The following is a 14,047-nucleotide window of genomic DNA, read 5'->3' as shown; positions in this document are numbered from 1 at the left end:
GTTCTATTCCAAGCCGAGTTGATTGATGTATAAAAGACTCTTCGCGTTCTATTCCAAGCTGAGTTGCTTGATGTATAAAAGAATTTGTTAATGACGGAAAGCTCGATGTATGACTGAGTAAGGAAAATGGTTGAGTGTTCATAACTGAGAGCTCGATGGTTAAGTATGTTAATAACTAAGAGCTCAGTGGTTAAGCATGTTAATAAATGAGAGCTCGTTTCATGACCGAGTAATTAATTACTTTGGAGTTTTATAATGTGTTTGCAGGATTGAGAGCTTAGTTCATGACTGAGTGATTAATTATTTTGGGGTTTTATAATGTGTTTGCAAGATTGAGGGCTCGGTTCATGACCGAGTGATTAATTGCTTTGGAGTTTTATAATGTGTTTGCAGGATTGAGAGCTAGATTCATGAACGAAATTGAGAGCTCGGTTCATGACCGAGTGAAGATAAATAATCAACCAGCAACAATGAAGATAAATAATCAGCAAAATAATGGGGAGTGAAAACAAAGGATTATACAGATATAATGAAAAATACCTGTGAGAGTGAAATCGTGAAGAAAAAGGGTAGGTAGAATGCAATGATGGATCGTGGGAAGTGGTGAATGACGATTGATTTGACAACTTTTGAGTTCGTCATTTCAAGAAGAGGAACTTCAAAAAGTTGGAGAGCTATGTACCCATCCAGAAACAACGCGTCGATATTTTGTCCATGATAAGGTCAATATATTACCGATGATAGGGTGATGATCAACAAAGAACAGAGATATGAAGTGGCATCGCCATAAAGCCGATGGTTGAGCAAGGATGAGCAAAGGTGTAGAGTTGTATCACTATAGAGTCGATGTCAGTAAGGATAGCAAACTAACCTCCTTGTAAGAAGTTAAGATTAAGGAAAATAATACTAACGAATATTATGTAATTATTATAGTTGCATTAGTTATTATTTAGGTTGGTTGAGATTTAGGAAGATATTGATGATTATCTTTAAGATTATTATGTATATATGTAATATTTGTAACTGATTCATCTACTATAGATAAGAATATTACTCTCATGGTCAGGGGACATATTGTTTTTGACTTAAGCAAGTCTTAAGCTAGGGTTAAAAATATTGCTTTCTTTTTGTTTTAGGTTAAGAATTATCTGGCACTTTTCTTGACCAGAACAATAATAAAGATTTACTGTCACTCAAAATAATTTGGATTAACCATATATATATATATATATATATATATATATATATTTCCTAACAGGTAAAAATAGATATATTAAATGAATATTCGCGGGTAATGGATACAATGTATTTTTTATACTTGCATGTTAACGGGATAGGTATGAATATCTTAGTATTAATACCCACTAAACTCTAATTTACCTAAATACTTTTATACATATACATATACATATATATATATATATATATATATATATATATATATATATATATATATATATATAAAGAGGATTTTCTTTCCACATTTTATAATTCCAATTTTACACTTTAAAATATAATTGTTTGCAAAAAATTTTAAAAATTAACAATTATTTTTACATATTTTCTATCAAATTGTATTTCTTTTTTTTCCTATTCATCAATAGTTATCTACTCATATTTTCTCTATTTATTTTATTTATTTTCAATAAATATAAGTTTATTTTGTATATTAACTTAACAATATTATAATATCATCACCTACTAATATAATATTATACATATTTAAAAAATATGCACACAGAAGCTATCGTTTTATGCCATATTTGATGTTTCTAAGTTTTGTATTTACCTCTTTGTGATGAGTTTTGAGTAAGTTTAGATGGTTAATTCAATTTGATTTACTTTGAAATTTTTAGAGTTAGTTTAGAACAATTATGTTCTTTCAAATATACTTTGATCAATTGGAAATCACAAATCATCTGAGTAGAAATGATACGAAGCGATATTTAAGCCATTCTTTAGTGTGAGATCTTTGAATTGGAAATACTAAAACTAAACTTGATTATTTGGATTGAAACTAATTTTATGCAATTTTTAAAAATTATTGAGGTGTTCTTTATTTTGAGTTATGGTCGCATTACCAACCTTGAAAATAATCCCATCACGCGATCTATTTGAGCAAAATTTTCTATTTCTTTAATTTTGAAGTTCATTACAAGCTAATAAAGTGAAGAACTTGAATGGAGAAGGTAAAACAATTGAAATTGTTTTGGAAGTTAACATTGGGTTTTGGAAACAAGATAGAATTGTGGAGTAGAGTTGATTCGCTTAGCAAATTAAAAATTTGCGAGCCAATTATATCGAAAACTGAAAAAAAAAAAAGAAGGAAAAATAGATAACCAACAATGCATGATTAACTTAGCAACTCAAATTTTTCTCAGCAAATTTGTACTAGAGTATACATTTTTTGAAAAGGATAAAAAGAAAAGAAACACGAGGGAGAAAAAGACACATACTTTCATTGTCATGCAAATGAAAGATTTACATCATTAAATCTTGGCATTGAAGTTAACATTTGCCTATTGACTTTGGTACCTTGAGACAACTTTAGGGACATATTGTCATTTTAGACAACGATAAGTTAACTTTATGTATCTCTGTCACTCGAAATAATTTAGATTAACCAGCACTAACACAAAAAAGGCCTTCAACGTCACCTGTTTAACGTCTGCTCAAAAGAAGACCCATGTAAAAAATGACCGGTGGCGGTTTTGTAAATAACTGGACAAATTTAACGTCTGCCCATCAGCGCCCCGACGTCAAGTAACGTCGGCCCACCAGCGCCCCGACGTTATCTTAAAAAGGACGTCGGCCCCTCATCTCCCCGACGTCAAGTGACTTCGGCCCCTCATCTCCCCGACGTTAAGTTACGTCGGCCCCTGCTCCCCCGACGTCAAATTACGTCGGCCTGGCACAGCACAGACGTTGATTTTTTCCTAAAACCAGCGCGAACCCCTCTCCTCCCCTCTGTTACGTTGCGCGTTCTTCTCCTCCGTGCCGGCGACAACGAGAGCCACCATTGCAGGTCAGTTTCTTCGTTTTTCACCACTGAAAATTGTTGGGTTTTGATTTGTGGATTGATTTAGGAGTTTTGAACCGAATAATTTTCGTTTTCGTCCCCATTTTGCAGTGTTATTCTTCGTCTCCGTGGTGTGTGAAACGGAATATTGGCCTCGCACATTCTCCCCTCCGTGCCGGCGACGACGCCATTGCAGGTACAATTTTTCATTTTCCACCACTGAAAGTTGTTGGATTTTGCTTTGTGGATTGGTTTTGAGTTTTGAGCTCAATATTTATCATTTTCGTTCCCATTTGGTAGTGTTTTTCTTTCCCATATTTGGCCAGCCATTAGCACGTTCGGCCCCTAAGACCACTCTCCTCCAACTTCGATTTTGGTTTTGCAACGAGAGGTTAGCTTTACTTATCCTTCTTTTTGGATTTTGTAAGTGTGTTCATATTGTATGTTTAAAATTGATTTTTTTTTTTTACCGTTGTAGTTTAACATTTTGAATATTTTTTAGTTAGTTTTTTGGGTCTACTTTTTTATTTTGAATTTTTGTATTAATATTTACATAATTTTGAAAGAAATTTATGTTTATTGTTAGATTTCTTTTATTTAAAATATTTTCAATTTTATTTGATTTTTTAATACTATGGTTGCATTGTTGTTTTATATATGAAAATTTATTATAATTTTAATTAAATACTAAGCGAACCTTAGTTCCTATTTAAGATTTAGTACAAATGATTAAATTTTTAATCGTTTGTATTAAATCTTGAATTGTCCGATCGGACAGTTTGGAAGAATTATTTTTCATAATTTGTTATGATGCATACATTGAGGTTTATGCATAAATTTCACAAAATTTCGATTGAGGCTAATTTGTGTTGTTCTCTGGATGCATACTTGATTGTGATCATGATTAATCACTTTCATTTCGTGTACTTCAGAGACCAATGCGAAATGCTGTCGAAATTTTGTGAAATTTATGATGTTTGACTTATTTGTATGTGTTAGAAAATTATGAAAAATAATTTTTTCGAATGGGTAGGGCCTCACCTTGTGATAGTTAAAAGTTTGAGATTGATTGATTTTTTTATGAACATAGTATGGATCGAAGCTGGATGAATGAGCGTCGCATAAGTGAAAAGTATGAGAAGGGGGTTTCTGAGTTTTTACAATATGTTCAAGAACACGCAATCTCAAGTAACGGGACATATTTTTGTCCTTGTGTTCGTTGTCTTAATCAAATACGTCATGACTTGGGAACAATGCGTGATCATCTATTCATCTTTGGTATAATGAGAAGTTATACACTTTGGACTTGGCATGGAGAAGTATTAGACAAGCCTACGACGTCACGAGGAACAAATTATGTAGATGACTGGATGAATGATCATTTAGAAGATATGGTACGTGATGTTGGGGAGGAGAATTTTGGAAAAGTTCATTTATATGATTCTCTTAAGTCCGATTCAGAGGAAGAATTGTACCCAGGATGCACTAACTTTACGCGACTGTCAGCAACTTTGAAATTATTCAGTTTAAAAGCAAGGCATGGATGGACGGATACAAGTTTCACAGAATTGTTGGAGTTGTTAAAGGAGATGCTTCCAGAAAATAACACGTTACCTATCCGTAATTATGAGGCGAAGAAAGTTTTATGTCCAATGGGTTTGGAATATCAAAAGATACATGCATGCCCAAATGATTGTGTTTTATACAGAGAAGAGTTTGCTTCACTGAAGGCGTGTCCAACATGTGGTTTATCGCGGTTTAAAAAGAAAATTGATGGAAATAGTGGCGATGAAGACAAAGATGGTCCACCTGCTAAGGTGATGTGGTACCTTCCTATAATACCTAGATTCAAACGACTATTTTCCATTAAAGAAGATGCAAAAAACCTGAAATGGCATGTTGATGGAAGAAAGTGTGATAATCTTCTTCGACACCCAGCTGATTCTCCACAATGGAAGAAGACTGATGAAACATTTCCAGAATTTGGTGCTGAGCCAAGAAACTTAAGACTTGGACTTGCTACAGATGGTATGAATCCTTATGGGAACTTAAGTAGCAAACATAGTTCATGGCCAGTTTTGCTGATGATTTACAATTTATCTCCTTTGTTGTGCATGAAGAGGAAATATATGATGTTGTCTATGATGATATCGGGTCTCAGACAACCTGGAAATGACATTGATGTGTACCTAAAGTCGTTGATCGATGATTTGAAACTGTTATGGGAAGAAGGTGTCGATGTGTATGACTCATATTCTCAAGAATTGTTTTGTTTGCGTGCAATGTTGTTTTGCACCATAAATGATTTTCCAGCATATGGAAACTTGAGCGGTTACAGTGTTAAAGGTCATTTTGCATGTCCCATTTGTGAAAAAAACACGAGTTATATTCAATTGAAGCACGGTCAGAAAACTGTGTATACAAGACATCGAAAGTTCCTTCCTCGAAATCATCCTTATCGTAGAATGAAAAAAGCATTTAATGGAAGTCCTGAGGATGAAGTTGTAGCGAGACCCCGCAATGGTGAAGAAATATACAACCAAGTGGAAAACATTGACATTGTGTTTGGGAAACATCCAAAGAAAAAGACCACGGAGAAAAGCATTTGGAAGAAATGATCAATCTTCTTTAATCTTCCATATTGGTGTAAACTTGATGTACGACATTGTATAGACGTCATGCACGTTGAAAAAAATGTATGTGATAGCGTCATCGGGACTTTACTAAATGTAAAAGGAAAGACTAAGGATGGAGTTAAAGCACGACAAGATTTGGCTAAAATGGGCATCCGTTCTGAGTTACATGCACAATTAATTGGAAGACGAACCTACCTGCCTCCAGCTTGTCACACTCTTTCTAGAAAAGAGAAGCAAATTTTTTGTGAGTGTTTAAGAAGTGTGAATGTTTCCCAAGGTTACTCTTCAAATATTAGTAGCCTTATTTCTATGCAAGATTTAAAGTTAGTCGGTTTAAAGTCTCACGATTGTCATGTGTTGATGCAACAACTTTTACCAGTAGCTATTCGAGCCATCTTACCTACTTCTGTTAGAGGTATTCTAACACGCTTGTCTATGTTCTTCAATGCCATATGCAAGAAAGTTATTGACCCTCGAGTGTTAGACGATTTGGAAAATGAGGCCATTAGACTATTGTGTCAATTGGAAATGTATTTTCCACCTTCATTTTTCGATATCATGGTTCATTTGATAGTTCATCTTGTGAGGGAAATTCGATTATGTGGGCCAGTTTTCTTGAGATGGATGTACCCAGTGGAAAGATACATGAAGATCTTAAAGGGATATGTCAAGAATCAGTATCGACCAGAAGCTTCAATTATAGAGCAGTACATTGCAGAAGAAGCCATTGAATTCTGCTCAAGTTATATGCCAAGTTGTGAACCAATTGGAGTTCCTAAGACTAGACATGAAGGCAAATGTGAAGGTAAAGGTGTGCGTGGAGTGAAGATTCAAAGTGTTAGTAGAAAATTAGTTGATCAAGCCCATTTGTACATCTTAAACAACACTGTAGAGGTCATTCCTTAAATTACGCAACACATTGATGAAACGAAATCAGCAAATCCACGAATGAGTGAAAAATGGGCACTTAATGAACATAACAAAACATTCTTATCATGGTTTAAGAAAAAGGTTTATGCGACTCCAAATGTTTCTGAAACTCTATTGAGGCTAGCTCGTGGACCGAACAATGATGTCATTACATATGTAATATTGTCACATTTATAATATTTTATTTTTCTTGCTGTTTTAATATAATAGTCGTTAATTGAGTATATTTTCATTGTTAACATTTCCTAATGAAATGTTTCAGGTATGACAAGCTCTGGATCAGACCAGGAGGGACCTGGTAGATCTGTGACTCGGTTGCCGGATGTCACAAACCGACGAGAGAGGATGCCGGTCCACATTGATCCTCGATCGGGTGAACCCAGTGGGCCTTGGGAAAAAAAGTACCGTAGCTACATAGGAATGTTGGCCAAAACGAAAGTTTCTATTGCAATTGCATGTTGGGATGACGTCGCGGAGGTCAAGAAGAACCTCCTATGGCAGGATCTTGTGGTATGTTTACTTAAACCAACTATAGTATTTTTTTATGTTACTGTTAACATAACATATTTTATGTTTCAAACAGCACAAATTTGAGATTACTCCAAACACTGAGCGGATTAGAAAGAAAGTCTTATCTCACATAGCCACCAGATGGAGGGACTTCAAGGCAAGGCTCACACGTTTATATGTGTTTGGAGATAGACAACATGACACTCCTTGTGAGAAGTACAAAATCTCTGAGGAGGAATGGATGCAATTTCGTGCATGTAGAGAGTCTGGAGACTGGCAGGTTTGTTTGTTAAATTTGTTTATAGTGACACTAGTCATACATTTGTGTATTAAAACTATTAAATAATGTTATGTGTCACAGGAAAAAAGGACAGCAACCCAACAAAGACAAAAGCTTAATGATACACCACACGTACTCTCTCGAGGTGGTTATGCATTATTGGAGAAAAAATTGAAAAAGTCTCGTGCACAGTCTTTGGGACTTGAGTCCCCTGACCTAGTGGATGCAATTCCTAGGTACGAGATGTGGAAGGCTGCTCGGACTAAGTCCGATGAGCAAATGACATCACAATCTGCTCAAATCATATCTCAAAAAATAGTAAGTACAAACCTTATTTGACTATCATAGTTCATATGTTTCTCCTTTTGATTAAACTTTCTTTTGTGTTGTAGGATGAATTAATTGAGCAAGAGACTCAGGGTTCGTTTGTTGGCCATGGTCGGGACGATATACTCACAACGGCAATTGGAAGGCCAGAGCACCCAGGACGTGTGCGTGGTGTTGGAGGTGCCATTGGTCTTCGAGATTACTTTGGTCCTCCACAAAGAAGTAATGAATCGTTGAGTCAAGAGGCCTTGAGGAAGATGGAGCAACAAATGGAGGAAAGATTCAACCAACGCATGGGAATTATGGAGCAACGTTTTATGGAACAACTTCAACAACAACAACAAATACAAAGAACACTTGAAGAAAAGCTTCAGTCCATGCAGCAACAGAACATGGAATTACCCACTCAAGCTCCAACAGGACAACGTGTGAGTACAAAAGGCTCATGCTCTGGTGTAGATCATACTGACTACACAAGTCAGTATGAGTTATTGGTTGATGAAGACCCCCCGCGCGTAGTGGCCATAGGACGACAACTTCAGGGTGGGGAGACTATCCATGGTGTTCCTCTATTGCCCCAGTATGCGCGTGTGATGATTGATGAAATTCGATATCTCCATGCTCAAGTGCCTGTGCCAACTTCAGAAATCCAATTTGTTGGGGAAGCTTTAGGCACATTTATGGCTTGGCCTAAAGCATTGATCATGCCATACTTTAGCCCACCAAAGGTATTATGACATCATGTTTTTAGTAGTTCAATCTTACAATTTATAAAACTTTTAACGTCAAACCTTTCTAAATCTTTATTTCAGTCCACTCGTCCTGAAAAACAGCTGGTCCGACGTCCACGTGTTATACGTGAAGATGATGAAATGGCAGAAGCAGAAGATGATCCTCTAGGAAAGCTGCTTCTGAAATTACACAAGTTGAAAAGAGGACCGGTAGAGCTAGAGTGGGAGTTAAGAGTATTTGGCCTCCATTGTCATGTCCCATTGTACATAACCCTGAATGATGCACTAGAGATCATTACAGGAGACAAGATGTTAAATATTTCAGTCATACAACTATGGTGCATGTAAGATTTTTTTTCATTGTATTTCATATTTAAAGCAAGGAATTGGTACCTTTTAATATTATACCTAACTGTCTTCTTGTAGGTACATGGACAAAGTCATTGTGGACCAAGGTCGATCTTCCGTCTATGGATTCATTGAACCTCAAACAATTCAACCTTCGGGAAACTCACCTGACCACATCAAACTTTATTTGCAAACATGGATGGTTGAGTCAAATAGAGAGATCTACTTTGCGCCATACATTGATTCGTAAGTGTTTTTGCTAATAATATTTTGTGAAGTATTATTAATTATTTTGGCTAAGTACTTGTGATTGATGGTAGGTATCATTGGCAACTTTGTCTCATCATTCCAAGACAATGCCTAGTTGTATGGTTTTGTTCATGCCATAGGAAGATTCCACCAGCTTTTAAAAACATGTTACAAGAGTAAGTATTATTTTTTTTTTCAATCCTAACCTATGTATCTACTTAGTTATAAAAACTTATATATGTTTTATGTTTCCAAAATTTCATTAGAATTGTGGGTAAACCTAGAGGCCAACAACTTAAAGTCATATATCCAAAGGTTAGAACTCATTCATTTTAAAGTTATTAATTTCTGTATGTCAACTTATGACTTTGATGTGTTTATTTTATTTGTAATGTTCAGTGTAACAAGCAAGAAGATTCATGGGAATGTGGATATTATGTCATGTCTTGGATAAGAACAATCATTCGAGCTGCAGTTAAAGATGAATGGATAGAGGTAATTATATATATCTTTCACATATTATAAATCATATCAAACTTTAAAGAATGATATTCATACATAATGAAATTGTATTACTTTTTCAGCGATTCAAGAATCCATCACCTCTACCAGATGACATTATTCACACACTAAGACAGGAATGGGCAGCATATCTATTGGAGAGATGGAGTTGATACCACATGAATTAGAACTCGTTTTAAAAACTTTATTGTACAAGAATTTCATGTTGAAACTTTTAGTTTGTTGTTATTTATATTAGTTTAGAATATATGTTGAAACTTTAGTTCTATTATATATAACTGTAACTCTAAAATTGTGCTGAAAGTATTATGAAATTGTTCTGGGAATTTTCTGATTTTCAGGTGTGTGGATATTGTAAAAACAGTCAAATTTTTTAAAAAAAATGGAGCAGTTTGACGTCTGGTGTGCCCTAACAGACGTTATTTAACGTCGGACTGTACCAGGGCCGACGTTATTTAACGTCTGACAGTCTCTGACAGACGTTAAATTGCTCAGGTTTTTCCCTCTTTCTGGCGCGAAAATTGACGTCTGCTATTATTGGCCCCGACGTTGGATAACGTCGGACTCCTAAAGGACCGACGTCAAGTGACGTCTGCTCTTTTTCCGACGTTATTTTGACGTCACCCGATACGACGTCGGTGTTTGGGCAGACGTCAAAGGTCGAAAATGTCGGACGTTAAAAGGCTTTTTTGTGTTAGTGCAGATATATAGTGATGGGTGTAACAGGCAGAAGGTGAAAGTGTAAAACTGAAGAATTATCCATGCTTACAATGTTATATACATCCTTACAGGTAAATACAATCAGCAACCCTTTATATAATCCAAGCTTCTCAATGCATCAGTCTTCTGAAATGTATCTAATAAATGCATCAAGGTTCCCATCAGAGGACCCACCTGTGCCAATAGCTCTGTGACACATGGCCTTGATTTCACTTGCCCTGTCCCTGATCTGTTTTCCCTCTTGGCTTTCAAGATCCATAAACCTATTAACCAGCTTTTCTATCTTTTCTTTTGCCAAAATCTCTTCACTCTCCAACTTCTCTTGTTCCACCTTACACCCATTCCTCCACTCATCTACAATTTGGCTGCTATTTGGAACTTGATCCAAGAAAAGAGGGAATGTGAGCATTGGTACCCCAGCAAAGAGAGCTTCAAGAGTGGAATTCCATCCACAGTGGCTCCAAAATCCACCTATAGAAGAATGAGACAACACCTTCAATTGGTCACACCATGGCACCACCATACCCTTACCTCCACACTTGTCTTTCAACCAAGAAGCATCCGCTCTAGCCACCCAAAGATAACGAACGTTGCTACTGTTTAGTGCTTCAACAATTTGATCCATTTGGGCACTAGACACTGAAAGGAAACTGCCCAAAGAAATGTACAATACTGATTCAGGTGGCTGAGAATCTAGCCATTTTATATAGTCATGGTTATGATCATTGTTGATGGAAGAAGGGTTTTCTCCTAATTCTAGATATGGTATTGCAGGGCCAATAGGATAGACTGGAAATGAAAATATAGCTTTTAAGGATTCAATTGTTTCAGCTTCTAACTCATAGACTGTGGTGAGTAAAAGATAATTTGCTTTGGGAACCTTCGAAATACATTCCAATGCAAGCTGCAGGACTCGTTGATCATTTTCATGAAGCACAGTTCGAAGGTCTGCCAAATGAGCCGAAGAAATTCCGGGAACGTTCTCTACTTGTCCCTCTGCATCATTTATAAAACACCACAGATAAGACATGAACCTAAATATAATTGAATTACCCTTTTGAAGACAATAAGCAATGGTTTCATCCTTTAACAGTTATGCCAAATCACTACACCAGTCATCATAGTTAGAGATTGAAGACAAGAGATATAAGCAAACATTCTGCTAAATTATCACTACATCTCCAACTTAACATTTGTTAAGGAACGCAAATGCATCTTCTCCAACGAATATTCAACCAAATGTTTATGCATTAAGCTTCTTTTTCTTTTTCATGAATATAATACCACTGGCAAAGTAAATAAAAAAAATCAGAAGTAAAGAAGTGATATACCCAGCGTATCTTTGTCAACGTTCAAACGCCGTTGTTGTGCAAATACATCAAGGTGATGAAGCATGGAGTAAAACGACGCCGACATGGTCCAAAACGCAGCCACGGGAATATTCCTTCGATTTGCGAGGGCGATGGGCCAGCGCAGCTCAACGCAGCCTAGAATCACGGACGGCGGCGGCTCGAGCCGATCGAGGAGCCGATCAAAGGGCTCTTCCATGTTCGTCATGACGGCTTCGTAGAAAGCGGGAAAATTGGCGGCTTTGTGGCGCTCGTTAGGGATGACGTTGGGGATGGCGGCGAGGCGAATGGATTCCGGTTTGGAATCGGCGGCGATGAATCCAAGCCACTCCTCGGTGACCACGAAGGTTATGAGAATATCGCTGGGTCTTCTCGATGCCAGGATCTTGCACAGGTTCATCATGGGGTTGATGTGGCCTCTCCCCGGAAACGGCATGGCCACCACGTGGCACACGCTGCCGCTTCCGCCGCCGCTGACGGAGTTATGCATAGCCGGAGAAGTGTGTCAATTAGAGTCAGTGTTGGGTATTTCTTTGTCTTCTGGAGTGTTCTATGTGTTCGCATTTTTCTACACTGTGCACTATAGTATTAAACAACAACATGGCTGTTTTAAAAAGGTTAAATATGTTTTTGTAATTGGAAATTAGAAACAGTATTTTTTGAAAACTTTGAATGAACTAATTTGTTCTTCAATTATGTAAATATATAAATTTAGTTTTTTTAACCAAATTTTATTAAATTTAGTTGATATTTTAAACATATTTTATTATAATATTTTAATTTATTTACATTATTTGACACATATTTGCTTAGAAACGCGTTTGAAATGTTAAATAAATTTAAAAAAATTGGTTTAAAGAACTAAATCTATACATTTTTAAATATGAGGGACTAATTTGGTTTAAAGTTTTTAGAAAAGACTAATTCTAATTTTAACTAAAAATTGAAGGACAAAAACATATTTATCCCTTTAAATAATAACATATTTTGACACATAAATTTTAAACACGGGTCTACTTAGCTTTTTCAAAAATAATTTTTAATTTATTTTATGAAGTATTGATTAGGGTTTCATTTTTCACTAGAGGTGTCAATTTGGCCCCTAGCCTATGAGCCAGCTATGGCCCACTTTTCATAAAGCCCTTTTTAGGGGGCCCCCAAATGAGGGGGCAAAAAAAAGTCTCAGCCCCCAAAGCCCCTCTCTAGTGGGTTAGGGCTAGGGCTAAGGTGGGTTAGCCCCAAATAATACTACATCAAGTTAGAGTCAAAGATCAAGTCGAGCGACCCGGACGGCCCGATGACCCGGACGGACTCGACGACCCGGATGAACCCAATGATCAGGACGGGCCCAATGACAAGGACGGGCCCGACGACCAAGATGGGCCCAACGACCAGGGCGGGCCTGACAACCCGGACATGCCCGACAACACGAACGGGACAGACGACCCAGATAGGCCCGACAACCAGGACGGGCCTGACGAGCCGAATGGGACCGACGACCCGGACGGGCTCTACGACCTAGACCGGCCCAACCACCCGGACGGGCCCAACGATCCTAACAAGCTCGACGACCCGAATGAAACCAACGGCTCAGACGGGCCCGACGACCCGGATGGACACGATGACCTGGACGAGGCCGATGATAAGGATGGGCCCGACGACCTAAACGGGCCCGATGACCCGAAAGGGCCCGACGACCTAGATGGGCTCAACGACTCGAATAGTTCCGACGACCCAAACGGGCCTGACGACCCGAATGAGCTTGATGATCCAGATAGGCCCAACGACCCGAACGGGCCCGACGACCCGGACGAGACCGTTGATCCACACAAGCCCAACGCCTCGAACGAGCCCGACGACCCGGACGGGCCCGACGACATGGACGGGCCTAATCAGGTCATTGGTCCACTCTAGATCATCGGGGCGGTTCGGGTGAACGGGCCCGTTCGGATCATCGGTCTCGTTCGAATCGTTGGAAACGTCCAGGTCATTGGGCTCGTCCGTGTTGTCGGACCCGTCTGGGTCGTTGGGCCTGTTCAGGTCCTCGGGCCCATCCGAGTCATCGGGCCCATCCGTGTCGTTGGGACCGTCTGGTTCGTCGGGCCCTTCCGGGTTATCGGGCTTGTTTAGGTCATCGGGCTCATCCCGGTCGTCGGGTCCGTCCAGGTTGTGGGCCACGTTCAGGTTGTCGGGCTCGTCCGGGTTGTCAGGCCCATACGTGTCGTCTAGCCAGTCTTCGTCGTCGGGCCTGTCTAGGTCGTAGGACTCGTCCCAATCGTCGGGTCTGTAACATCCCTGAGGAATATTACTAAATAAATAATTAAAATAAACAATTAAATCTCAAAAGTCGCAATGTTATTATTCCCAACGCGGGAAAATTTACAATATAAAATTCGCGCGCCAAAATTTATAAAGTAGTAGTAATA

At 38.1% G+C, this 14,047-nt stretch overlaps 2 protein-coding genes across 2 annotated transcripts; one reads left to right on the top strand and one right to left on the bottom strand.

Moving 5' to 3' along the window:
* Positions 1–4,036: 4,036 nt before the first annotated feature.
* Positions 4,037–10,638, top strand: LOC114195073 (uncharacterized). The gene is made up of 6 exons (XM_028085468.2): positions 4,037–5,562; positions 7,855–8,430; positions 8,515–9,027; positions 9,102–9,206; positions 9,297–9,345; positions 9,430–10,638. The coding sequence occupies exons 1-3, from the start codon at positions 4,111–4,113 to the stop codon at positions 8,779–8,781; spliced, it is 2,295 nt and encodes a 764-aa protein (XP_027941269.2). The 5' UTR covers positions 4,037–4,110; the 3' UTR covers positions 8,782–9,027; positions 9,102–9,206; positions 9,297–9,345; positions 9,430–10,638.
* On the bottom strand, positions 10,273–12,210 carry LOC114193024 (UDP-glycosyltransferase 87A1-like). Its single transcript, XM_028082715.2, has 2 exons — positions 11,604–12,210; positions 10,273–11,268 (listed from the first exon to the last, which is right to left on the bottom strand). The coding sequence occupies exons 1-2, from the start codon at positions 12,109–12,111 to the stop codon at positions 10,391–10,393; spliced, it is 1,386 nt and encodes a 461-aa protein (XP_027938516.1). The 5' UTR covers positions 12,112–12,210; the 3' UTR covers positions 10,273–10,390.
* Between the last annotated feature and the right edge of the window lie 1,837 nt (positions 12,211–14,047).

Source organism: Vigna unguiculata, chromosome 8 (assembly GCF_037176805.1).
Source record: "Vigna unguiculata cultivar grain cowpea cultivar isolate G323 ecotype 2 chromosome 8, ASM3717680v1, whole genome shotgun sequence".
NCBI classification, from domain to species: domain Eukaryota; kingdom Viridiplantae; phylum Streptophyta; class Magnoliopsida; order Fabales; family Fabaceae; genus Vigna; species Vigna unguiculata.
Note: the sequence above shows the minus strand (reverse complement) of the source record. Positions and strands in the feature narration are given on the sequence as shown.